Source organism: Artibeus jamaicensis, unplaced genomic scaffold, assembly GCF_021234435.1.
Source record: "Artibeus jamaicensis isolate MK-2021 breed Jamaican fruit bat unplaced genomic scaffold, CSHL_Jam_final scaffold_369, whole genome shotgun sequence".
NCBI classification, from domain to species: domain Eukaryota; kingdom Metazoa; phylum Chordata; class Mammalia; order Chiroptera; family Phyllostomidae; genus Artibeus; species Artibeus jamaicensis.
Window position 1 is genome coordinate 33,977,967 of NW_026522042.1, and position 24,602 is coordinate 34,002,568.

A 24,602-nucleotide genomic window follows, 5' to 3' on the forward strand; every position below is an offset into this window, starting at 1 on the left:
CCATCACTAAGGAGTGAAGACAGGTGTAGGGAGAGTCCACAAGCTCACTGCTGGCCAGGCCACTACCCCCTCCTCATAGTGAATCTCACCTTCAAGAATCACCGCCCCCCCACCACAGAACGAGATCTCTGTCTTGGCAACTGTGCAAATATAATTTGACACAGTATTTCTCAAAACCAATGGGAAAGAATTACTGTAAGCACTTTTTCATAAAAAATTACTCCTTTGAGAATAATTGTTTTCATAGTCGTGCTTTTTTACATTTGAGGAGGAAAATGACATGCAAACATTTGTTCTGTAAACCCAAAGTGTGAAGGAAGTTGTACTCAAATACCAAAAAATTGCTTCCATGCCTCTGAATTTCAAAAGTATTTTTAGTTTGCATAAAGTCTCATGATAAAGAGGATCTTTTTTTATGTCAAGGAAAATGAAACAAATGACACAGCTGAGGGAGACCCCGTGTAGATGACGCATTTTTAAGTCACTCGGGGCCCTTCCACCCTGTTTCCATGAAGGTGGCTTCAGATTGCTGCCTGCATCGTGGACATCACTACCTCCATGTTTTAAACGCTGACCTGAGTCAGCATTTAAATAAGAGTTGAAATTTACAAATAGAATATAAAATAATGCCAAGCATCTAGAGCCTTATTTGATGTCGGATGTTGTAGAGCCCTGGAGAAGGCACGTTCAGGGGTGGACAAGGTGTGGAGGAACCACCCAGGCAAAGGCAGGGAGCGTGACGAGGAGGGGGGCAAGGTTACTGTGGCACCTGGGAGGCCGGGGGAAAGGCTCCAAGCCCCTGGCGCTGAGCAGGGCAAGCTAGTGACCTCATGAGGGAGGACAGAGCGTGGTGGGTTCAGAGCCACTGGGAGATGTTCCCAACTCGAGGTGGTCCCTGCATTCACACGTGGGAAGGTGTCTTTTTCTGTGCCTGTGACCACAGCACCGCAGCCTCCAGGTGCTTCTGGATCTGCCACAGGGTCCCAAAGGACAGCTGATACAGCAGAGCTCATCTGACCGGGCACAGTGTGATGGGGGGGTTGTGATGTTAACAAACAGTGTGACGCTCTATAGCCTGTTGACAGCGGGCATCGTTGTGAAGTGTCAGGACACTACACAGAACCAGATGCCTGTAATGGGGACTTTTACTAGGCAGCCCCTTACCTCCACCAGGTGTGGAAGGGAGAAAAGGCCCTGATCGCTGTGGGGCGGCTCCAGGTGTTCCACAGCCTGGCCAGGGCCCCTGGATGGAGAGGCTGACCCGCACCTGCGCTCCTGTGCAGCCTGAGCCTGTGCACAGGTGCCATGTGCTCCAGCCAGGACACCTTATAAACACTGAGATACATTTTCTTTATTTTCGGGAACCGTGTAGTATAAATTCCTCAGTGTGTAAAAAAGGTATATTCTTCATGTTCCTTTCAGTTTCACCTTAAAGCTAAGCTGAGCGCACAGAAAAACCACTCTTTGCTGGGAGCTACATAAAACCTGCTGGCTGTCATGATTCTGGGTAATACTTTTCACCTGGCTGACATGTTCCCACATGCTGTTTTGACCTGAAGTCCCCAAATAGGTAATATTTTCTCTCTTTTCTCCAAGACGCATCGGTGTTGAGTTAAAGAGAAGGCAGAGTGGGGTCTATCCATGGCCCCTCAATTTCACGTTTCCTTAGAAACACGTCGCCCACACGACCCCCTGTGGCCCGTGTGGGCAGTTGTTCCCTGAACTGCAGGGGGACGTCGGGGAAGTGACAGGCGCGGCAGCCCCTGCCCCCACAGCTCACTGGGAACACTGCAGCCCAGGTGCCCCCTCCTCAGAGCCTCTGAAGGTGATGGACAGGGAGTGACCTGAGCAGCTGAGCTTCCCAGAAGGGCGTCGCTGCCTCTGGGCCGAATCAGGTCCAAGTCCTGACCCCTGCTCCCTGTTATGGTGACCTTGTCTGCAGAGCTGATTACGGTAAGACCTGGAGGTAAGAGCCTGGATCCTCAGTGGACCTTGTATCCAGTGGCTGACGTCCTTGTAAGAGAAGGGAGGGGGAGACTGGGACCCATAGACATCACGTAAGTCTATTAAAGAAACTGAATTTAAGTTAAAAACACTCTCAGAAAGAAGACTGCCACTGCACACCCAGATGGCTGCATGGGAAATTGTACCAAACATTTAAAGAAGAAATAATGCCAATTGTGCCAAAACTCTTCCAGCAATTTCAGGACAAGAGAATAACCCCCAAATCACTCTCTAAGGGTAACAGTGCTCTGATACCCAAACCAGATGTAGACACAAGAAAAGAACTATCCCTCAAATACAGATGCAAATATTCTTTAAAATGTTCGCAAAGTGAATACAATGAAACAATACTACATCACACCTAGGCAGGGAGATGGGGATGTCCACTCAGCACTCCAATTCAAAATCTTCCTCTAGATTCTCACCAGTAAAATCACCAAGCAAAATAAATAAAAGGTATCAGATTAGAAAGGAAGAAGTAAAACTCTCTTTGTTTGCAGAGAGCATAATTTCCTACCAAGAAAATACAGAATCTATGAGAAAGCTACTATAACTTGAAGGGAATCTAGTAAGGTTTCAAGACACAAAATCAATATATAACGAATCATGTGTCAAATACTAGCCATGAACAATGAAAAAAGAATGTTGAAAAAAGTATATGTACAGTTGCATCAAAAAATTAAGTAGTGATAAATCTGACAGAAGATTTATACACTGAAAGTTGCAAGACCTTGCAGAACTAAAGAAAACCTAAATAAATTGAGAGATATGCAGCGTTACTCGAAAGACTCAATATTGTTAAGACGTTATTTCTCTGACAGGTGCGGCCCAGTTGGTTGGGCCTTGTACCACAAAGTTAAAAGGTTGCCGGGTTTGAGTCCCACTCAGGGCACCTGCCTGGGTTGTAGGTTGGGGTGCAGGCCGAATACGTGGCACGGGGCAAACTGATGGGGTGCCCCTTCTCTCTCACACAGGTGTTTCCCTCCTTCTCTGTCTCCCTCCCTTCCCCCACAAAAAATAAATAAATAAAATATTTAAAAAAATTAATGTATGAAGCTAGCATAACCCCAATCGAAATTGCAGAGGAATTTTTCTGTGGAAAATCACAAACCGATTCTAAGATTCAAGTGGAAATGGAAAGGACCTGGCTTCGCTGGAACGACTTTCCAAAAGAAACACTGAGTTTAATTTGAAAAACTAGAGTAACGCCCCCTGATTTCAAGACACATTATAGAGTCGGATCCACATGGAGTGGAATTGACATCAAAATGGATAAATAAACCAACCAGACAGGACAGAGGCTCCAGAAGCAGAAACACGTACATGTGGTCAGTTGAGTTTGGACTAAGGTGCAAAGGCAATTATGTGGAAAAAGAGTAGTCTTTACAACAAATGGAGGCACAATGGTATATCTTATGCAAAAATGAAACAGCCTTATAGCGATGTTCGACATCATGTAAAAACCAGCCACAAAGGGTTATAGACCTGAATGTAAAGTGGAAAATTATAAAACTTCTAAAGAAAACAGGAGAACACATTTGTGACCTTGATTTAAACAAAGCCTTTGAAGATATAATATTGAAAACACACTTATTTTAAAAATGATAGATTAAAGACAGAACTAAAATAAATGTCATGCTCTGTAAATAAATATCATGCACATGGGCACTTAATCCAGAAAATTGGGATTGGTTTAAGATTAGAATGTCAACCAATTTCATTCAACATATGAACAGGACTAAGAAGAAACAATGTAAGATAGATTTTTAAAAAAGATTTTACTGATTTATTTTTAAATATAGGGGAAGGGAGGGAGGGAGAGGGAGAAACATCAATGTGTGGTTGCCTCTCACGTACCCCCCACTGGGGACCCAGCCAATAACCCAGGCATGTGCCCTGACTGGGAATCAAACCTCTGACCCTTTGATTCGCAGGCCAGCACTCAGTCTTCTGAGTCACACCAGCCAGGGCTGTAAGATAGATTTTTGACAAAATGACAAGAACTCTCAGCAAACAAGGAATGGAAAGAAACTCCCTGAACTTTAGTGAGGTACCTGTGGAAAACCTAGGAAACGCATCCTGACTTCCCACTTTCCCCCAAGGTTGTTCACAAGTCCAAGGTGCCCTCTCACCACTTCTGCTCAAGTCTACAAAGAGTGTCTCAGTAAAATGAGAGAGAAGAAAGACAACCAAAGTCACATGCATGGAAAAATAATCCATCTTTATGCACAGATAGCATGATTGCGAACAGAGAAAATTCTAGGACATCTGCAGACAAGCTACTGGAACTAACGGGTGAATTTAGCAAGGCTGCAGCACACACACCTGGGATACGGTTGTGCTTCTAGACGGCAACAAACTCCTGGAAGCTTAAATTTAAAACTGCCATTTACAACCTCAAATTATAAAATACTTAGGGACAGGATTGGAAAGACAAGGGTAAGACCTATAAATTAGAAGTGAAAATTATAAAACTGCTGAGAAAAATCAAAGAAAACCTAAGTAAGTGAGACATACACCATGCCCAAGCACAACTAACTCAACAATTGTGCCAACTGACCCACAGAATCAACACACTTGCATTAAAAATCCCAGCAGATGTTTTTGGGGATGTTAACAGACTGATTCTAAAATTTATGTGGAAAATGAAAGGATCTGGAAGAGTCAAAACAACTTTGGCAAAGAGGATCAAAGTTGGAGGACTTGCATCGTCTAATTTCAGACTTAATGCAAAGCTTCAGCGACGGAGACGCTGTGGTATCGGCACAGGCATCAGTGTGCAGGTGGGTGGAACTCGACCCAAAGCCCAGAAACACACACACAGACACAGTCCCTTGATTTTTGACCATGTTGACAAGGTATTTCTATGGGGCAAGATATTTTCTTCAACAAATGCACTTGGCTATCCAGCGAGAAAAGAAAATGTTCATCTCTGCCCCGACCACCAACTCATGCCACACCCAAACGTTAGCTCAGAATGGAATATGGGCCTTAACATTAAAGCCAAAACTATCAAACTTCTGAAATAAGAAAATCTTTTTCAAAATTTTCTCAACACATTTTATTTATTTAAAAATATTAATGACCTTGGTATAGGTAAGTCCTTCTAAAACAGGATGTCAAAAGCGTGACTCATAAAGAAGAGATATTGATAAACTGGATTTCATCAAAACCTAACATACCTGCCTTTGGAAGATGCTATTGATGCTTAACAAAATATGCCAAAGCTCAGCTACCAAAAAGCACAGGATTCATGGTTCCTCATGACTCCGGGTTTCCTGGGAGGTTCGTCCATTGCAGATGCTGGGGTCCCTCATTCAGACACACGCACCTGGGGCTGCATCCTCTGGGGCAGAGACAGCTGCCTGGACCGGGACATGCAGCTGGGCCGGGGACATCCACCATGGCCTCTTGCCCCCCACGGTCTGCTTTTACATGACCTCAGCAAGATCCACATTCCTCCATGTGAGCCATGCACAATTAGAACAATTTTAAAAAACAGTAAGATTCCTTTATTTTACTGCTGCAAAATTATAATACATCCAGGAATTAGTCTAATAAAAATGTAGAATCATTATGTAGAAAAATTTTAAATGCTCTCAAAGAACTTAAAAGAAGGCCTAAATAAATGAAAAAAAAAAAGCAACCTATGTTGGTGACAAATAATGCTTAAAATTGCAAACTATAAAACATGTTTGTTTGGGTTTTTTTATTTTCTATATTTCTAACGCTTTGACATCTGGAGGCCTTGCTTCCTCCTCACTGACAGCCTCTCCCAGGGCTACAGGCTTGGGAGCACGCTTTTCAAGTGCAAACTAACCAATCGAGACCCATCACCCCTCCCTCTCCTCTATCTTGCCTTCACACTTAAGGGCGCTGTGCTCTGCCCTAATCACCTCCGGGCAGACACTGGCCATTCAGGGGCAGCCCCCGACCCCTTGGCCCACTGAAATTATTGACACTAGCCTATCCTAAACCTGTTTACCCTTCCCGGCCTCTTCCCTCCTGCGGAAACCATAACAAAGGGTTTGCCCTGGGCTCCCTCCCCATCCCGTCTGACCCTGGTTCTTCCCCCGCGTCCCTTTGTGCCTCCTGTTTCTGGGGAGCTGTGAGTGAAACTTCTTCGATGCCTGAGAGTCATCCCCATCTGTGCGTCTCGCCACACCTGATTAGACCTAACTCCAGGCACCTTTCAAGGAATCCTTACTGAAATGATCTACACATGTAACGCAACTCAAAACTTTCAGTAAAGAAATTTTAGCAACCGGACAAACTGATTCTAATATTTGGATGGATAAAAAGTTCCGCGAATCACAGACAAGTCTTGAAAAGAAGCTCCAACAGGAATGCACCCTGCTGGCTACTCAGACACATTCCTCTGAAGGTACAGACGTGAGAACAGTGTGGTGCCAGCATAGGAACCGACACACCAGTGGGATTAAACAGAGCGCCTATAATAGAGTTTTATAAATACTCTGTCTGTGTCCGAAGTGGAACCATACGTGGGAAACCAATAAATGGTGATGAGAATATTGGGTCACTATGTAGAGAAAAAAGTCTGCGGGCAGATTAAAAATAACCATAAGGTGGTTATGTTTAGGAATAAGGTGGAACTAAAAATAAATATTAGAAGAAAATGAAGGAGAACATGTCTTCCTTTCCTGTAAACAATTCTAAAACTAAGTAAATAAACACACCGCGAATGCCCAGCCCCACAGCGACCAGCAGGCACTGTGTCCTCAGTTCATCTGGAGAATGGGAGACAGTTCCCTCTCCATCTACTTGCTTCAAAGAGAAGAAGAGCAGGGGGCCACAGGGGCTGGGCTTCGCCAGCAGCTCCTGTGCCCCAGGCTGTGCATCCATCCCAGAGGCTCCTGGGGAACCAGGGGAAACTTGCCTTTGTAGCTAAAGGACCACCTGGTGGTTTTTCCAAAACTGAGAAACTCAAGCCCCAGAGATAAACTGAAGTTTATCCCCTTCTTCTGAAAGAAACTGCTTCTAGTTCCACACCCAAGACCAACTTTTCCTAATCAAGCTTCTAGAACACTCCAGAACTTCCAGAACATTCTGTCACAGTATTAAACTTGAAGCCTAAGAGTGAATGATCAGTTGCAGCCAACCAACCTCCCAGCCTGAACCATTCTTCCCACAACAACCCCCCCCCCCCCCCGCCAGCCCCTATCTCTCACTCTCTGCATCCAAGAGATAGTTGACTTCCTCACACACAAAGGATCTTTGTCTGAAGTGGTTAGTCGTCTGTTAGCTATCTTGTCCTTTCCAGCTGCACCAGGGAGGGGTCCCAAGCTTTGGTCCCAGCCCATTCCTTCCCCTGAGCCTGGATCTTCTGGGAGGTAGGATCATTAGTGGGTATTCAATTGTGCCTCCAGGCCCACTGTTTGCCCTCACCTAGGAAGAGGCCCAGAGAGTAGCCCTCCCTAGAGCAGCCATCCTGGATCTGCGCCCCCCACTCCCTGTACCTCCATCTGCACACCTCCCCTCTTGCCCCCTTTCTCCTTCATCTGGCAGCTTTAAAAGAGACAGTCCTTGGAATTCCCATTTCCCATCCACCACGGGCCTCACTGCAGGGCGCTCTCCATTGCTGCCTCCTCCAACTGGACAGCACTTGAGTTCTACCCTGGCCAGTCCTCCTAAGGCGAACGACTCCTGGACTCACAGTCCTGAGCCCGCCACACCTCCACGCTGCTCTCCTGGTGGCCTGTGGCCCTTGTTCACCTCCCGGGGTCCACCATGGCTCTGTTTATCGTGAATGTGCGGAGCACCCTTCCTTTTGATCTCTCCTCTCCCTCTTCTTCCTCACTCTGCCCAGCCCTTCCCACTGCCCCACCAGCCTCCCCAGCTGGACTCTGGTATCTGAGATCAGAGCAATCACCAACCCAATCCCTGGAGGTCAGCAGAGTGCTGATGGCCACAGAGGCAAGGGAGACAGTGCCTGCTGGTGTCCACCAGCAAATAATATCCACCACGGCCCCCAGGCCTTTATGTCATCACGGCACAGAGTGGAAGGCAACACTGCCGCTGGCTGCTTCTCACAGATGTGCCAACTGAGGTTCCAGGACAGCTCACTTACCCAGGTCAAGCGTAAGGCTCAGAATCAGTGTTGGACCCAGCCCTGCTCTTCCCTTTCTTGTTAGCTTCGTTGTGTGGGATGCCATAGGGAACCAATGGCCTCTCCTTTGGTCCCAATTCTCTCCCTCCATTAAAACAGAGAAGGGGTTCAGCATGGTGATACTTCACTCTGTTAGAGGCAAGGGTCTCAGCTGGGTTATCAGAGAGCCAAGTCACTCCCTGACCCACTTCCCAGGAAGGGATGAGGCTGGAGGGCCTTACAGATAACAGAAGCCCCAGTGAGGTCTGACCTCCCTGCAGCCCTAGAACAATGCAGGGAAAGCTGGGGCTCCTTCCCATGATGTCAGACACTCACGTGCAAACAGAAGGGCTGCTGGACTGTGTCCCTGTCAACTTCCCTGGCCCATCAGCTGACGCCTGACTGCCAGGACCACAATGAGAGGCATGCCAAGAAAGTTGCTGTTCTCCCTACAAAAGCTTTACAGTGAAAATTTTTTTTTTTAATTTACAAATTTTGAACATGGAGCTATTTCACTTTTCCTTTAGTTAATACTGTGCTATAAATCAGGGATCCCCTAATATCTCCCCTTCGTTCGGAGAGTAATTCCATGAACCAGAGTAATTAGGGGATAAGAATAATTTGATTCAAACCACTGGACTCCCCTCTGTGGACCCCCTGCCTGGTCCCCGGGTCTGGGTGGGTCCCGTGGTTTGAGTGGACTCCACATGTCTGGGGTGAGGCCTACCCTAATAGTCAGAGTTGGCACAGACCTAGGAGAATGCAGCGAGAAGCTCCTTCTCCCAAACCGCCTTACAGTACAGCAACAGTCTGAATGAGGACAAGGTAGAGGGAAGAAAAGCGGCAGGAGCTGGTTCTGGAGAGCAGTCCTAATGGACCCGAGTATGCATGCAGTGACTTCTTACACGTGCGCCCTGGACAGGCCCTGCTCCTCTTGGGCCTCAAGATTTGGGGAGGTGAGGCAGCCTCACACCTAGACCTGGAGTGGAGATGGGGTAGCTCGCGTGCCAGCCACTGACCCTGCCCCGCGTGGGTCGGTGCTGGAACTACACGCCGCGTCCCGGCCGTGTGCTGAGCGGCGTAAGGGGGCGACGTGGCAAGCCTCACCGAACTGGCAACCGGACCCCCCGGATCCTCCCGGAACCGGGCCGGCCGGTGGTTCTCTGTGGTCCGGCCAGGACCCAGGCGCTCCTCAACTCCCGCGCTGCTTTTCCCGCGGCCCCCTAAGAGCTAACCCGGGTTGCAGCCAGCAGATCGGGACTGGCTGCTACTTCAGGCCCGCGGTAGGCGGGGTTTGCGATAAAACCCCGCCCCGGGCCCGCCCCACTACCGCCCCCCGCCCACGTCACGCCGCCGCCCCTCCCGCGCCTGCGCGGCCACACACCGGCCCGCTCCAGCCACCGCGCATCCTTGTCCCGCGCCCGGCACTGCGCTCCGCTCTCTGCTCCGCTCCGCTCCCTGCTCCGCTCCGCGCCGGGCGCGCCCTGCTCCCCGGCTCCCCTTACGGAGGGCGGCGCGGCCATGAGACTGCGGGGACCTGGTCCCCGGGATGCCCCCGCCTCCAGCGCGGGGGCCGTCGACGCGCGGCGGCTGGCGCCCCCGGGGCGGAACCCCTTCGTGCACGAGCTGCGCCTCGGCGCCCTGCAGAAGGCCCAGGTGGGTTCCCGCCGCTGCCCTGCGCGCCCGCTGCCTGGGCCGCGCCGAGGGGCGGGGATGCGCGGCAGGGAGGGGTGCGCGGAGGGGTCCTCCGGCCAGGCCCAACCCGGCTGCCGCCCCTCAGGCGCCAGCGGCCCTCGGCCGCTACACTGCTCTGCGGCCCGCATCCTGCATCCGGAGTCCCCTCTGCGGCCCGCATCCTGCATCCGGAGTCCCCGCCGCCCTCGCTCCATCCTTGGTCCCCTCACCTATGTTCCGGCCGCCCGTGCCCGGAGCCTGGCTCCTCATCTTCTTTCCCCGGGCCCCTGCACCCTCTTTCCCTGTCCCCTGCACCTCTTTTCCTGATCCCTGCATCACTTCCCCTGACACCCGCAGCCCCCGCCCGGTCCACGCACCTCGGTCCCTGGTCTCGTAGTCCACTCCTGTGGGGTGCAGGCTCCATGCGGTGCTGGAGTGGACCCCCCTCCCGTGTGATTTTTGTCACTTGATGAGCTTCCTATGCGAGGACCTAGTTGGTTACTTGAGTCAGTGCTAGAGGCAGTGGTGTGCGAGCCCTGTGGGGCCCCCTGAAGATGAACAGCAGGAGCGTTTGCGCCTGATTGCGAGTTGTTTTCTGGGGAGTGTGCCAGGGACGCTCCCTTGGGGGTTAGTCCGTAACCAGAATCAATTGTATACAACTTCGGTTCCAGCCTGGGAGGGAACAGTGTGCCATTTGCTTCCATCTGATGTTATTTCTGGGATCATCTGGTCCTGGCTGAGGGATGGTTGGCTGCAGGAAGTAGTGGAGCTTCCACACCCTTTCCCCTTCCTCCTCCCCTCCCCTCCCCCCTCCCCTCCCCTCTCCCCTGTCTGTCTCCCTCCCTCACTCTTTTCTTTTTTGTGTGCTTTCTTTTTAATTTAGTGATTGATTTTAGAGAGAGACAGAGAAACATTGATTTCTTGTCTCACCCATTTATACATTTTTTAGTTGATTTTTGTATGTTCCCCGGGTGGGGATTGAAGCCACCAGCTGCCAGGCCAGGGCCTTTTCCTTTTCTTCGAGTGGTTTCCGACCTGATGGAATGAACGCCTGTCGGGCTGCGTCAAATCTCCGCACTCGGGTTGTGTGTGGTGTTTGCATTTCTGTAACATACCTCACAGTATGGCCTTTCTTTTGACTCCAAAACTACACAGAAGCAGGTGCAGTTTGGGGATTTAAGTGGTTGTCTAGTTGGTGGGCAGTATGTTTCCAGCTGTGATAAACTTTTGGGCAGGACATTGAGAATTTTTTAATGTGTAAAGTAGTTCACCTGTCCTGTTCTAAACTGTGTGCTCACCGCTCCAGCGGATGGGGTCCACTGCAGAGACTCAGCTAGTGGTTGAGTGAATAAAGAAGCGAAAGGGGAGGATGTCAGAGCAGAGTAGGAAATCCCCAGATCCCCTCCACCAGGGCTCATAGACTCGTAGGTTGGAGGTTTGGAGCAATGCCTGTGGGCTGTTCAGGCTGTTCTTCACTGAGATGAGTTTGAGGTCCCGGTTTTAGACGTCAGGCAGCATCCAGGTGACATTCAGGAAAAGAACAGGTGGGTAAGATACTTTGTGTACACCTTATCACAACGTTTCAGAGACCGCTGTCAGAATAATCATGTGTATTTGTACCAAAGTTATTGCTGCTGCTCAGATGTCAGCAACATGTGGCTGAGGGTGTGTGGTTCCTCATCGCTCTCCACGTTCCAGGTCCCACTCTGAAGACACGTTTTGCTTTTCACCAACAGCGTTCTGTCGGCCAAACATTTTACCATTATCTATTGCATTTGGGGGTAAAGTTTCCACAGAGTGAATTGGCCTATCCAAGCAAAGAAACCCTGCCTGCCAAATCAATAAATAAATGGATTCAGCGATGACTGAGACACCGAGAGTGCTCAGATATCATGTAAATTCTGGTTAAGATAAACCAGTATGGAGACCTGCACTTACCTGCTAGCATTTGCTGCTGGGGAAGGGCCACTATGAGTCTAGATTAATGACCAGTCCGTCTATCTGTCATTTAACTGTAGATTTTGCAAAGAGCTTAAGCATCTCTTTGGACAGAAAACAATGCAGTAAGTTCTGAAAACCATGAATAATTATCATACTGGATAGTCACATGGTGATTCATTACTCCTGAAATCATGAAGTGGTTTTTATATCACCCGGGTTTTGGGGTACTTCCCGCTGGAGCCTGTGGATGTGAGCACATCCCACTTCCAGCTCTGAAGTTTCCTCTTTTCTGAACTCCTGTACCAGTGTCAGTGAGCACTTACTTCCTGGAAAGCAGACTGGCTTCCTGTACACTTTGGAACTGAGTCCTGGGAGGGCCTAGCCTGGGAGCCCACCCCTCCCCCAGCCCAATCCCCAGAGAGGATTACCAGGAAGGCTGAGTCCCGGGAGACTTCCTCTCCGCCAGACCTGCAGTTGGTGGCCCTGCATGGAATTTACCCAGAAATGAGCAGTCTTTTGAGCCCTTAGCAGAATGCCTGAGTTTTGATTTTTAAAAAAAAGAAAGAAAAGCATCAGACACCTAGGTTGGTCTCCACCTGGATCCTGAGTTAGGTGTGGCCATTCTGGAGCAAGGAATCCCACACTTTGTACACTCCCGGCCATTCATGGTCTTGGCTTCAGTGCCCCCACCCCCATGCACACAGACCAGGCCCGGCTCCCCTGACCTGCCAGACTCCTGGGCCCTGCCAGCCGTGCCCACTGCAGCCCCGCTGCTGCCCCTTGTGTCTGGTTGCTCCATGCCTGAGACTCCAAAAATGAGGAGCCGCTCTTTATCCAGCATCTCCTGTGACCCCAGCTCTCTCCCAGGGGTGTGGAGGGATAGATGAATGGGAGGTGACCTGGCCTAAAGCTGGTGTTCCCAGGTAAACACGGGATGGAGGATTTCCGGGACAGTGTGTGTCCTGTGGGAGAACAGAGAAGGCCTCGCCCTCCCTGGACACCGGAGGCTAAGGCTCCAAGTGGACACCAGGCCCCAGGGCTCTAACCACCTGGGAGTCTGACGATGATGCCTCTTTTGGCACAGTTGTGGCCCGGTGGGATCCAGGGAATTTCCAGTGTCCTCTTGCTGGTCACTCAGTGCAGGGTCACTCAGAGCAGCTGTGGGAGGGCGGTGAGTGGAGGGTCAGGTGCTGTGTTCCCATGTCCCAGGTGAGGAGACAGGCCCAAGGGCAGTGCTGTCCCGAGTCCTGGGCAGTGAGGGCTACCTCAGTGCAGGCGTCTGACCTGACTGTCAGGGAACCGGCTTTCTCTTCTGACTCACCGATTCTGATTTATGGAGGGGCGCACACATAGAGCTGGGCTGTGGCTAGTGCTGGGGGGGGGAAAGGGAGGTTCAGGGTTGAAAAAAACTTGTCTTTTCAGTTTTTATGCTCTTCTGACCTGATGTGTGGGTTTTCAACATTCGTGTATGTTTTATATATGTGTGTATATGCATACACTCACACATACCTCATGTACACACAGAAGTGTATACGCTTATTTACACTCACTTTATACACACATACACTGGAGTATTTATACACACACATTACATAATAACACAGACATACACATACACATTCATACACAGTACATACATATACACAGAAGCATATACAGGCACACATACATACACAGAGGTATATTTGTACATATATGCATTATATATACACAAGTACTTGCACAGTTTTGTTTTACAACCTCTTTAATCTCTTAGTACTGAGAAAAGCACAGTCAGCCTTATTTCTCATTTTAAAAAATCAGGATTTCGTCCCTAGAACAATAGTCACTCAAAAGTGTGCCGCAGGAACTGGGCACCCTGCCCATTCTGCCAGGCCCACGGGCCTCAGGGCTCCGGGAGGGCCCGTCCTGACGATGGAGACCCATCCGAGGAGGTGCCCTGGGCTCCCCTCCTCGGATGGGTCGTAGCGAGGCTCCCACAAAACCATGTTCCCCAGAGCGCCATGCCTGCCCCGCCCACCTGCTCCTGACAGCCCTGCTCCCCTGTCTCCCTGCCCCTGGGACTGTGTCAGCTGACAGTCCCAGGGCGAGGTGCCACCATTCCCAGAGCAGGCATGGGAGTAGCCTCCAGGGATCCCCAGAACCCCTGTGGGTGGGTTTGTGGGGCGGGTTAGGAGGGCCTGGCCTGAGCTGTGTTTCTAACATTGCTGGGGTTGCATAAGCCTGCAGTCTAGCTGTGAAGTGCAATGTTTTGAAAATGAGCCCAGAGGAAAGCATGTGTTTGGAAATAACATGTTGAGTGTGACCAAGTCGCTGTGCAGCTCCCAGGGCTGCGTCCAGTACACTCCACCTACAAGTGAAAATATACGGCATTTGTCTTTCTCTGGCTGACTTATCTCACTCGGCACAATGCTCTCCTAGTCCATCTGTCTTGTCACATAAGGTGAGATTTCCTTTTTTACGGCTGCATAGAATTCCACTGTGTGAATGTACCTCGGCTATTTCATCCACTCATGGAAACAGAGAACAGACTGACCGCTGTCCCAGAGGAGGGGAGTTGGAGGGCTGGGTGAAAAAGGTGAAGGGATTAAACAAAAGCAAACAAGAAACCGTAGACACAGCAGTGCTGATTACCGGAGGGAAAGGAAGGTGGGGGCAAGGGGGCATAAATGGGGATGGAAGGAGACTTGACTCTGGGTGGTGAACATACAATACAATATACAAATGATGTATTATAGAATTGTACACTTGAACCCTCTATAACTTTATGAACCAATGTTCCCCAGTAAATTCAGTTTTTTGAAACAGCCAGTGGCTTATTCCTTGGCATGTTATTCACGTTGCAGTCTTGTGAGCTTAGGTGTTCTGAGAGCTGAAACCCTTCAATGCTGCTGTTACACGGCCGTGTGGCAGTTGGCATCCCGCCTTCCTTCGGGCACGCTTTGCCGGGCTCTTGCTTTTGGTGGCAGGCCGCAAGCTGCCACAGACGGTGCTGGCCGGAGCCGCCGGCCTCCCCTGTGTTGGGGCCTGCCGCAGGTGCCTGTGGGGCTGCAGCTGTTTTCCGCTTAAGAGTCATATTTCCATCTTGGAGCTAGAGGAACAATTTTTCCTAAAAAATTATTTGCCACATGCACATTTTTTAAAAAACATTTCACAATTTTACTGTTTCAAACCCCTAGGATGCCGACATGGAGCTGAGCCTCTCCGTGCCAGGTCTCACACGGGGCCCCAAAGATCCGGAGGGCAAGGACCAGCACCGGACACCGGTGGGGCCTGCTGCTCCATGGCCTGCCTGGGAGGCCGAGCTGCTCAGAAGTGACCTCGGTGCCCAAGACAGCCAGGAATACCACCGGCTGAGGGCCCAGTGTGGGTCAGGCACTGAACGCCCACTCTTGGGGTGAGGGTCTCACATCTTCGCCCATTTACTCTCCCCTGTGCCCCCTGGGAGATGAGATTTTACAGAAACTGAGGAGTAGGAGGAGAAGTGAGAAGACAGGAAGAGCATTCAGGGGAAAGGGGGACACCCGGGGTGCCACCGTTCTGAAGCAGGGGTGGGACATCAGTGTCCCACGTGGCTGTTCTGCCTGTGCTCTTTATCCCTGCCTGGCCCCCTGCCCCCCACCCTCCCACAGGCCTGGCCCCAGAGCCTTTGCACTGGCCTTCCCCCTGTGGGACCCTTCGCGTGCTCCCCCTGCACTTCCTCGGCCTTTGCCTGAATCCCACTGGTCGGTATAGAGACCTTTCTCAACTGCCCTGGATGCTCAGCCCAGGTGTGCCCACCTTACCCAGACACCTGTTGTCTGCTCATTTGTGGCATTCCCCCCACCCGCCTCTGTCTCGAAGCCCAGCCTCTGGCCAGTGACCACTGTGGTTGGCGTCTGGGTCATAGTTTTTCTTGGAGACCTGAGTCCATGTGGCAGGTGGCTACTAATGTCCCCGAAGGTCTACTTCCCTGGCCCTCAGGTGGAGGCTTCTGTGCTCATCTGCTGATTCACGTCCTTGGGGCCAAAGGCTCTTGAACATGGACCACATGCTCTGCCCAGCCACCCCAGGGTCCCCAGTGCCACGATCTCTGCTCCCTTCACCTGGAGGCACCCCGTGCTGTCCACTGCATTGACCGCTTACTGAGGGGTTTATTTCATGCTTCGTTCACCAGCTAGGTGGTGTCTCCCGGGTCCCAGCACTAGGGGAGTGAGTGCACATGCTGGGCCTGTGAAGCCACCAGTGCTGATGTTGGAGCCAGGCAGGGGCCTGAGCTAGGCAAGTTCAGCCAACATGAAGGCTCTGGCCTTCTGGCTGGAACCCACGGGTGCTGGCTAAAGGGCAGGCAGACAGGCAAGAACTGTCTGCCAGTGGTGGGTTTCCATGGGGGGGTCCTGGGTTTAGGGTGTCATCTTGAGGGTTCCTTAGACCCAGAGGTGCTGACCCATGAAGAACTGAGTGGACCTCCGTTGCTGCCTCACAAGACCCACTGTCGTCCTCAGGGCATTGAGAATGGTCAGTACGGCTGTCTAGGAAGATCACTTTGCCACTGGAGTGCGGGACAGACTTGTAAACTCAGACGGAATTACTGAAATGCACTCATTGTGCGGAAGCCTCCAGATTGGGCAGTGAGTGCTAAGATTTGAGTCGAGAGCTCTTGAATGGTAATGATGGGGATGTTGGGGCTGGCTGAGGGTTTGAAAGACAAAAATAGCTGTTGTAGAAAAGCTACATTTAATTTTAGATGTGAGCTGGGTAGCTAAGAAGAAATAGCACACATGTCACAGTGAGCATGGGCTCAGGAAGCTTTCCCAAGTGGAAGCACAGGTTATCCGAAGTCGCACAGGTGTACCCAAGCCTCAGAGGGGAATGCAGTTGACCTGTAGGGCCAGGAAGACAGTCAACATTCACATGTTAGTAAGAAAAAGGCAAATGAGTCCATGTGAGTTCGGGCAAGTCACCAAAGAAGCCCAGATACCCAATACACATGACATGTTGTCCCCACTGAAGCTGCCCCTCAGCCGTGACCTGCACTCCCTGGCCCCCTACCAGTCACTCCCACCCCAGCCCGCATGTTGGCACCTTGGCCCTCTAGCCACCTTTGTGTTTGTCTTTTTGTAAAGAGGAAGCTCTTTCTTAGGGGCAGTGGTGCCTGAGACAAGATGAAACTGACCGTGACTATTCAGAACATGGGCTCTGTGTTTCACTTTTGCTTTGAAGTACTCTAATAGAGTCAGTGTGGAGATTACTGTTTATTCCGTGCTGAACGCGGCATCCTGTGCCTGACAGAGGTGTGTGGCGACTGGGGCGAGCACCAAGGAAAACTCCTCTCGGGCCTGTTGCTGGGCTTGCCACGTTGGGACCAGGCGAGCCTCTGACGCTCTTGCCAGGCTCCACTCCAGGCTTCTGTGGCTGGTGGTGGCGTTTTCTAAGGAAAGTGCTTGGTCGTGCCAGCTGATGGGACTCCTGTGAGGATTGCTCTGCTTTTTCTAAGTTGTTTTTTCTTTAAGAGGAAGAATAAAATTAGACATTTCTTTTATCTCGCTGCATCCAGAGAAAGTGGCCCCAGTGGACTTGAATGTGACTCCGTGGCTCTGCAGACCACTTCCTGCCGGGCAGGCTGAGGTGCGGGGGCCCAGACAGCTTACGGCATCAGATGTTGGCTTCCCAATTTTAGAGTGTTCTGTCTGTGCTAAATCAGGATTCTCAAAAATAACGGCTTTTTTTTTTTTAATAAGTAACAGTGAAAAAATAAGGTTAATTCCCTAAGCAAGGTTTTTCTGTTTATCTCACACTGCCCAGGAGATTTTTCTCCGGAATGTAGGTACTGCATCTCCAATCTGCCCCTTGTGGCATGAACTTGAGGTGATAAAGGCCAGCCTCCCAGAGCGTGTGTGAGGAGCACACAAGACCCAGCCCCAGGAACCGCTGCTCCCATGACTTCTGAACCCTGAAGCACGGTTCATTCCAGAGATAAGCCCTTATCCTCCCACACCCAGACTCCAACTGATCTGGCCAGAGTGCCCCTCCCAGTTTTGGTGAAGGGTTAGTGCACCTGTCTGGCTCAGTTCCCCCTCACCTCTGTAGGAGTCCAGCATGGGCCCTCCTGCATGGCCAGGGGGTGTGTGTATGAGCAAGGTTCTGGAGCCAGCCCTGCAGAGGTGCTGGGATGGCTGGTGTGGTAAGAGAACAGAGAGAGGCCAGAGTTCCCAGCAGAGGTCGGGCAGGGGGACCCAGGGTCAGAGGGTGACTCAGCAGCCATGCGGAGCTCCGAGCACGAGGGGTGGGGTCTGGCAGCCTGTAGAGGGCCAGGTGGGAGCTGCCATGTTGCACCTTGAAGGAGGAGGGGGTCTTGGGTTCTGACTTGTTTTGGAGGTGGAGCCAATAGGAAGTGGTAAGAAAGAAAGGTGCCAAATATGACTCCGTGTGTGTCTACTGACCAAACCAGACCTGAGGGAGGGACAGAGTCGCCCTCTCAGCAAGAAAGGCCAGGCATGAACAGGCCGGCGGGCTCAGTTCGGGTGGTGGTCATGCATGGCTGTGGGTTGCCATTTATGCTGTTGGCAGTACGTGTCTGGAGCCCCGGGTAGCAGACCGGCTGGGATGCTGCATCAGAGGCATGGTCCCTGAGTCAGGCCAGTCAGTGTCCAAGGGTGGGAGGTGCACGGAGGAGGGACTAGGTGCTGGGCCTGGGGAGCTTCCCCCTCTGGGCACCTTCTTCTTCTTGTTTCCTTGAACCTTGGCTTCTGCTCTGACCACCTGGCGGACCTTGGGAAGCTGCCTTACCGGGTCTCAGTTTCCCTACCTGTTCAAGTGCACCCACTGTGTCCTCTCTGGGACAGGGACCACACCTGCTTCCCCTGGCAGCATTGTCCCTGCCCCCCCCCCCAGCAGCCACCCCTGCCTGTCCGCATCTCGCTTGGCCATGCTCTGCCCTTGGCGCACCGGCTGCCCTTCGGGGAGGTTAACTACTTAAGGTAGTTGATTCCTCTGTTGTGTCGTTCCTGGCACTGCTTCTCTGTGGCCTCACAGGGCCTGTGCTCTGAGATGCAGCCCTTGAGCTGGTGAGCAGTTTCCTTCAGTTCCTGACTGCATGTGGGGACCTGGTGGGCTGGGAGCAGGAGGGGAGCTCCTGGCCTCTGGCGCTTGCCCTCTGGTAGCATAGCAGGTCAGCCCCAGCACCTCTGTGCTCCAGGGTCTCGTGTTCATGTTTGCTGTGGTGCCCCCATTAGTCCAGGCTCCACCTGTCCCCCAGGCCGCACGCCTGTTAGTGGTTCGTCTACCTCCTGTGTGCTCAGCCAGGTCTGCTGTCTCTGACAGATGCTTCACTCAGATATAAACTAACCTAAGTTGTTTTGTTCCTTACTAAGGCATAAGAAACTAACCGCCACCTCGGGACCTGTCCTCCTTGCCTCCTGTAACTCACAGCTCTTCTCTTTGGCTGACATGTGTCTGACTGTCCCGCAGCTGGTCTTAAGCTCACCTGTCCTTGTGAGCAGCTCCTGGGGAACTGCCAGCTGGCAAGTGCACACACGTAGGCCCTGCCCGAGTTCTCACCCGCAGCACCCAGGCTGCAGTGCTGCCGTCACAGAGTTCGGTGGGAGACCCACCCTGAGCAGTGGTTGTCCCCAGACACTGCAGGAGGCTGTGTTCAGTCTCCTCATGGACCACAGTGCTGCAGAGCTCTGGCCACATGTCGTGGGGGCCAACGCTTCAGACGGTCGCATTAGTTTTCCCTCCTCACCCCTGACCTTGGAGAACATCTGCAGTGACTGAGGATAGACTGTGCCCCCACCGTGTGTGAGCACAAAGTCTCTACTTCCGTTGACATGAGTTTCAGAAACTTTGAGGAAAGAGGTAAGGTGTGGCATGTGTCTGCAGTGCGTGGTTCTCTGTGACCAGCAGGCACTGTTGTGCGTGGAGGTGCCTGCGTGTTCTGTGGAGAATGCGTGTCTTCAGTGTGCCATGAGGGTGTTGTCACTGCCCATGGGAACGGTGGTTCCTCGCTCCTCCCACAGTGGAGCGCACTGGCGCGGGAACGCACCTTCAGGAGCGTTTTTCCTGTAAGCTGCCCGCCATCGTGCTGACTAGTGATGGGGGTCGGATGCCCGCTGGGTTCTTGGAGCTGCCGGCACCCTCTCCCCTTGGAGCAGTCACCTCCTCGCCTTGTGCTTTCCTGGCTGCAGGTGTTGCTGGAATCTTCCACGGCTGGCTGGAGTCCCTGGGTGTGGGGTCACTCCAGCGTGCATGCTTGGAGGGCACAGAGCATCGCAGTGCCCTGGCTGGCCTGCCCACTCCTAGCCCGGGCGTGTTTCACTGCAGTGACCCCGCCCGGCACAGGGACAGCGTGGGAGGAGACAAAGGGGACCCACATGCTGTAGAGATCCTTGCCTCCTAACCAGCATCTCAGTGGTTCCTTGTTGGTTGTGAAGCACGAGGCACCTGGACCAATGTGCATGTAGACAACGCCAGTGGCTTCAGTGGCCTGGGAGCCAGTGCCGGGAGCATCTGAGCCAGGCATTGTGGCCACAGGTGCCTCAGAGAGCCAGACTGGTAGTCAGGTGGACTCACTGGGAACGGGTGACGAGAACTGTCACTCTCCTACTTCTTGTCATGGGAAGTCTCGGTCGTTTTCCAAATGTATTAGTTTGGGCTGTCCTAGCAAAGTACCGTGGATGGCAGCTTAAATGACAGAAGTTACTTTTCCCAGTCCTGGCAGCTGGGTGTGTGAGGTCCTTGGCATGCAGAGGACCTTGGCACGCATGTGTGTGCATGTGCACATATGCCTGTGATGATGGGCCATGTGGTAAGCATATATGAAGCCCATTTGTAGCACGGATTATGAGCAACACTCAGACTGCTCCTTCTGTGGCGTGGGCTCCCATGTCCGGGGCCCTTGCTGGCTCTCCTGATCCTGGCTGCACTACAGTGGCCGGGTTCATTTCCTACACTTTCTGCCCCAACCTGGCATCAGCAGAGCCTGGGAGCCTTGGGTCCTGTGGGTCTTTAGAGGCCGAGGGCAGCCCGCACACTTATCCCTGCACCTGGGCATTTCACCGCCCGGAGTTCTCTGCTGGGGGCCCTGGATGAAGTGCGTGGGTTGGGATGGGTGATTCACCCTCAGATCTAGCGTAACTCAGCCACTCAGTAACACAGATGTGCGGTGGACGTGTATGTCAGTGTTATTCATGTCATGCCCCTTTTCCGTGGGACAGTTTATCGCAGCCAGTTTTCAGTAGTTAAGTAACTCAGCCAGGGACTCGTAAGTATAGATCCTTACAGGATTGTTACAAACCCTTCTCGAGCTCACGAGAAGGGTGACTGCCTGGCACTTGGAACAGTGGCTGGGACTTCTGTTAATAATGGGAGGGCTGCAGCTGTCACCAGCATTTCGAGGGGGGTGCAGATCCCTGCACCACTAGCCTTTTCCTTCCCCACCCACAGCCTTCCCCCAACATACCGCTGCTTCTGCCTCCTTTGAGACTGGCCCCCAGTGCCTGGAACACCAGCCACTCGTCACTAGGGAGCAAGGCCCTCCCACTCTAGGATGGATGCCCAGTCATCCCGTGCTAGTGCCACCTGCCAGATGCTGCCCCACCTCCCTGGGGAGAAGGGCCCCTGTGAGAGGGGCTCTGGTGGGAACAGGCCCAGGAGGACCTTCCGTGGGTGAAGGTGTCTGTGTTCATCTCCAGCACAGAACTTGTTTGGAGTGTGGGCCGTCAGCTGACCTTTCTCCCTGGGGCATCCCTTCACCCTGCATCCTCCTGATGGAGAACAAATACTAGAACTCAGTCAAGCCATGGGCTCGCCCTCTGGGCCGGCCAAGGAAAGCAGCACAGCCACCTCAGGGGACAGTCACCACGTCCAGCCTGGTCACTGATTCCAGTGCACGCCAGGTGTTCAGCCAGAGCTGCCTGGAAACAGCACAGTGGCTCCGTTTTCATCAGATGATTCTTGTTCTGTGTGTTTTCAGTCCAGCCAGGATTTCCTGGGGATTCCTTTCTAGGGCTACCCTCTCTTTTCTCAGCACCACCAGAGCTGTGTGTGTCCACGTGGCTCTCGTGGCTGCTCTGGCACCTGGTCGGCCTGGGGAGGCTGAGGCCTTTGGCCAGTTTGCATCAGGGCGGGGGAAGAGGGAGGACGCAGGGGGGCTGGTGGCTGGGTCTAGGGTGGGCACAGATGACAGAGCCTATAAGGTCGGCCAGAGGGTGTGGGAGGACAGGAGGACGCATCCGGAGGCCACCTACTCTCAGAACAAGGGACCAGAGCCCACAGAAGATTCCGAAAGGAGCTACCTTTCAAGTCCTGCCCTTCCTGGGGATGGTTTCTGCCTCCTGGTGTCAGGGCTGAGTCTGGCAGAGAGCACAGGCCATGTGCTTGCGCAAGGTGAGGCCAGAGTCCCCTGCACCCTGTGGAGTGCAGTTTACACAGCACTATATATATGTGCATATATTTATTTATAAACATCTATTTAACACACACACACACACACCCCCAGTGGAACCACTTCCTTCCTCGTCCCCCCAGGCGAGGCAGTTCACCCGGAGTCTACACTGTGTCCCCACCGCCCACTCCTCATCTCACTGGAGGCTTGTCCGCTTGCTGAAGTCAACCTGTTTTTACTTGGAAACCAGGACTGTGCCCTTTGTGTTGTGTATGGGAGTGGGGGCACAACGCACTGTCTGAGGTTCACACGGTGTCCTGCATGGAATGGCCGAGTGAACCTGTGGCCACTGACCAGCCTACAGGCACCCGCATTGCTAATTAACTAAACAACTTGGAGAGCACTGCTCCAGCCCCGAAGCAGGGTGCTGGGCGGGCTCAGGTCCCCTGGCCAGGTTGGCCAGCTTCCACCTGTTTGTCCAGCAGGAATGTGGCACTGCCTCGGGCCCAGTCCACAGGTGCATGGGGTGGGTGCTGGAAACCATGTGCTCTTTCCAGAACCCGATTGTCACAGAGGGAAATTATAGCACACCCCACCGTTCTTTTGACATTGTTTCTGTAAGTGGGGACTCAGACTAACATGTAGCTCGTAGATGAACAGCGTGTTTGTTTAAGACTCCTGGGAAAAGTAACTTTAAGAGATAAAGACTCTGACCTTCAGGCATCCCAGCTCTAGGTGGATCCAGGAAGACTAAATCAGGCTGACGCACACAGGACCATCACTTGCCTTATTGGAATGGACTCTGCTCGTCCGCACGTAGAGAGCTTTTCAACCTGCTCCTTGATCTTTTTGTTCTGATCCCCTTTCCTTCCTTACAAAAACCTCTGCCTCCACTGAGATGGGAGATGGGCTTTGAGATGTGAGTCCCCATCTTCCAGGCGGTGGCCCCTGAAAATAAACCACTCTCCTTTACGTCAACACCTGCCTCTCCAGCATCGGCTTTTGCAGCAGCAGGCAGGGGACCTGCGGCTTGGTTACAGCATGAGATCCATTTGTCGTGGTCCACGATTCCTAGTAGAAACCATCCTGGAAGCAGAACAGGCCTGCGGAGCCAGGCGCGGTGTAGACGTCACGCCTCCGAGTGTGCGGACTTTCTCCAATTTCCAGTTTCTGTGCCTCATCACTCCGTCTGCAGCGCAGGCACCAGACAAACAGTGCTTTGTGGGAACAAATAGTAACTCTCCAGTAACTTGATTTCTCTGTAAATTGAGAAGGGAGGGCCAGCTGTCAACTTAAACAGCAGAGCAGATATGCTGAGCTCCAAGCCGGCCCCCAACAGCGAGGGCAGCCTGTGGGGGCAGGGAAGAGGGTGTGGGAAGGGGGGGTCACCTCTTGGGAACAGGACAGAAGTGTTACCTACAGACTTATATCCTCTTTTCCCTCTGCAACAGAATTATAATCACAAAGGATGGAAAAGGACATATCTTAAACTGTTAAAAATAAAGGAAAGGCTACAAATTTGTAAAGTTAAAGAGGTACTTAGAGAAAGTTATGTGTTCTCACTGTGAATATTGGGAAACAAAGTATTTCTGAAATCAATGTTCCAGGCTTTTACTGCAAGATGCGAAATAGACAGTTAGCATAGACTCAGAGGAGGAGAGACTCTTGCAAGAGCCAGAATTCGTGTGACTGAATAGGACCCAATAGAGACCAGGGACACACCAGACTGGGTCTGTAAGCAGATCAATAAAACAGAAGAACGTCTGTCAACATGGGCTGAAGAGCTGTGGAAGGCACAGATGTGTTAACAACGAGACTGTAGATCGGGGCTGCTGTAAAGTCACAGTGAATGTCATGGGCAGCATCACTCCAGTTGTCCTGGAGTCAGGCTCACGGGGAGGAAAACTCTGAGGACTTAGAGATTTCCCCATTAACAAAGGCACTGAAATGAAATCCTTAAAAAAGAGACATCTTGATAAACACTAGCCTTAGAAACCTTGAGACAGCAGTCAGAAATCTCCGTAGAAATTTATCTAGAGATAAATTTCTTTTATCTTTATCTTTATCTTTATTTTTCTCTTTTATCCAGCAGCTGGCTGGAATCCTAACATCCTTCCCCTGGGATCCACCCAGAGGAGGCAGCGCGGGAGGGGACCTGGGGTCAGAACACCTAGGATCCAGTGATGACTCAGTCTCAGAGGCACAGTCACAGGCAGACCCAGGGATTCCTGTTAAAAAAGAAACCACACGTGTCCCTTCCCAGCACTGTAGCCACAGTTCCAATGACACAAGCTATGAACACATCACTAATGGTGAGTGAGGACAGGCACAGGATTACCCAGTGGATGCAGGGAAGACCTGTGATGAAGTCCAGCGCCCAGTCACGATTTAAAGCAAAACACAGTTCTCAGAGAGCCAAGAATGGGAAGGGCATGTTCTCACCAGTGCAGGACTTTTACTGACAGCCTGGGACCAGCGCCCACTTTATAGGAAGAAGCATCAGCATCGGCA

At 51.9% G+C, this 24,602-nt stretch overlaps 1 protein-coding gene across 1 annotated transcript in view; it reads left to right on the forward strand.

Annotated features, from left to right (window-relative positions):
• The first annotated feature begins 9,490 nt into the window (after positions 1–9,490).
• The window catches only part of LPCAT1 (lysophosphatidylcholine acyltransferase 1), a 41,757-nt gene continuing 26,645 nt past the window's right edge, over positions 9,491–24,602 (forward strand). Inside the window, exon 1 of the mRNA XM_037137327.2 lies at positions 9,491–9,766. Within this exon, the coding sequence (XP_036993222.2) occupies positions 9,632–9,766 (135 nt within the window). The 5' untranslated portion in view covers positions 9,491–9,631. The remainder of the gene's footprint in view (positions 9,767–24,602) is intronic.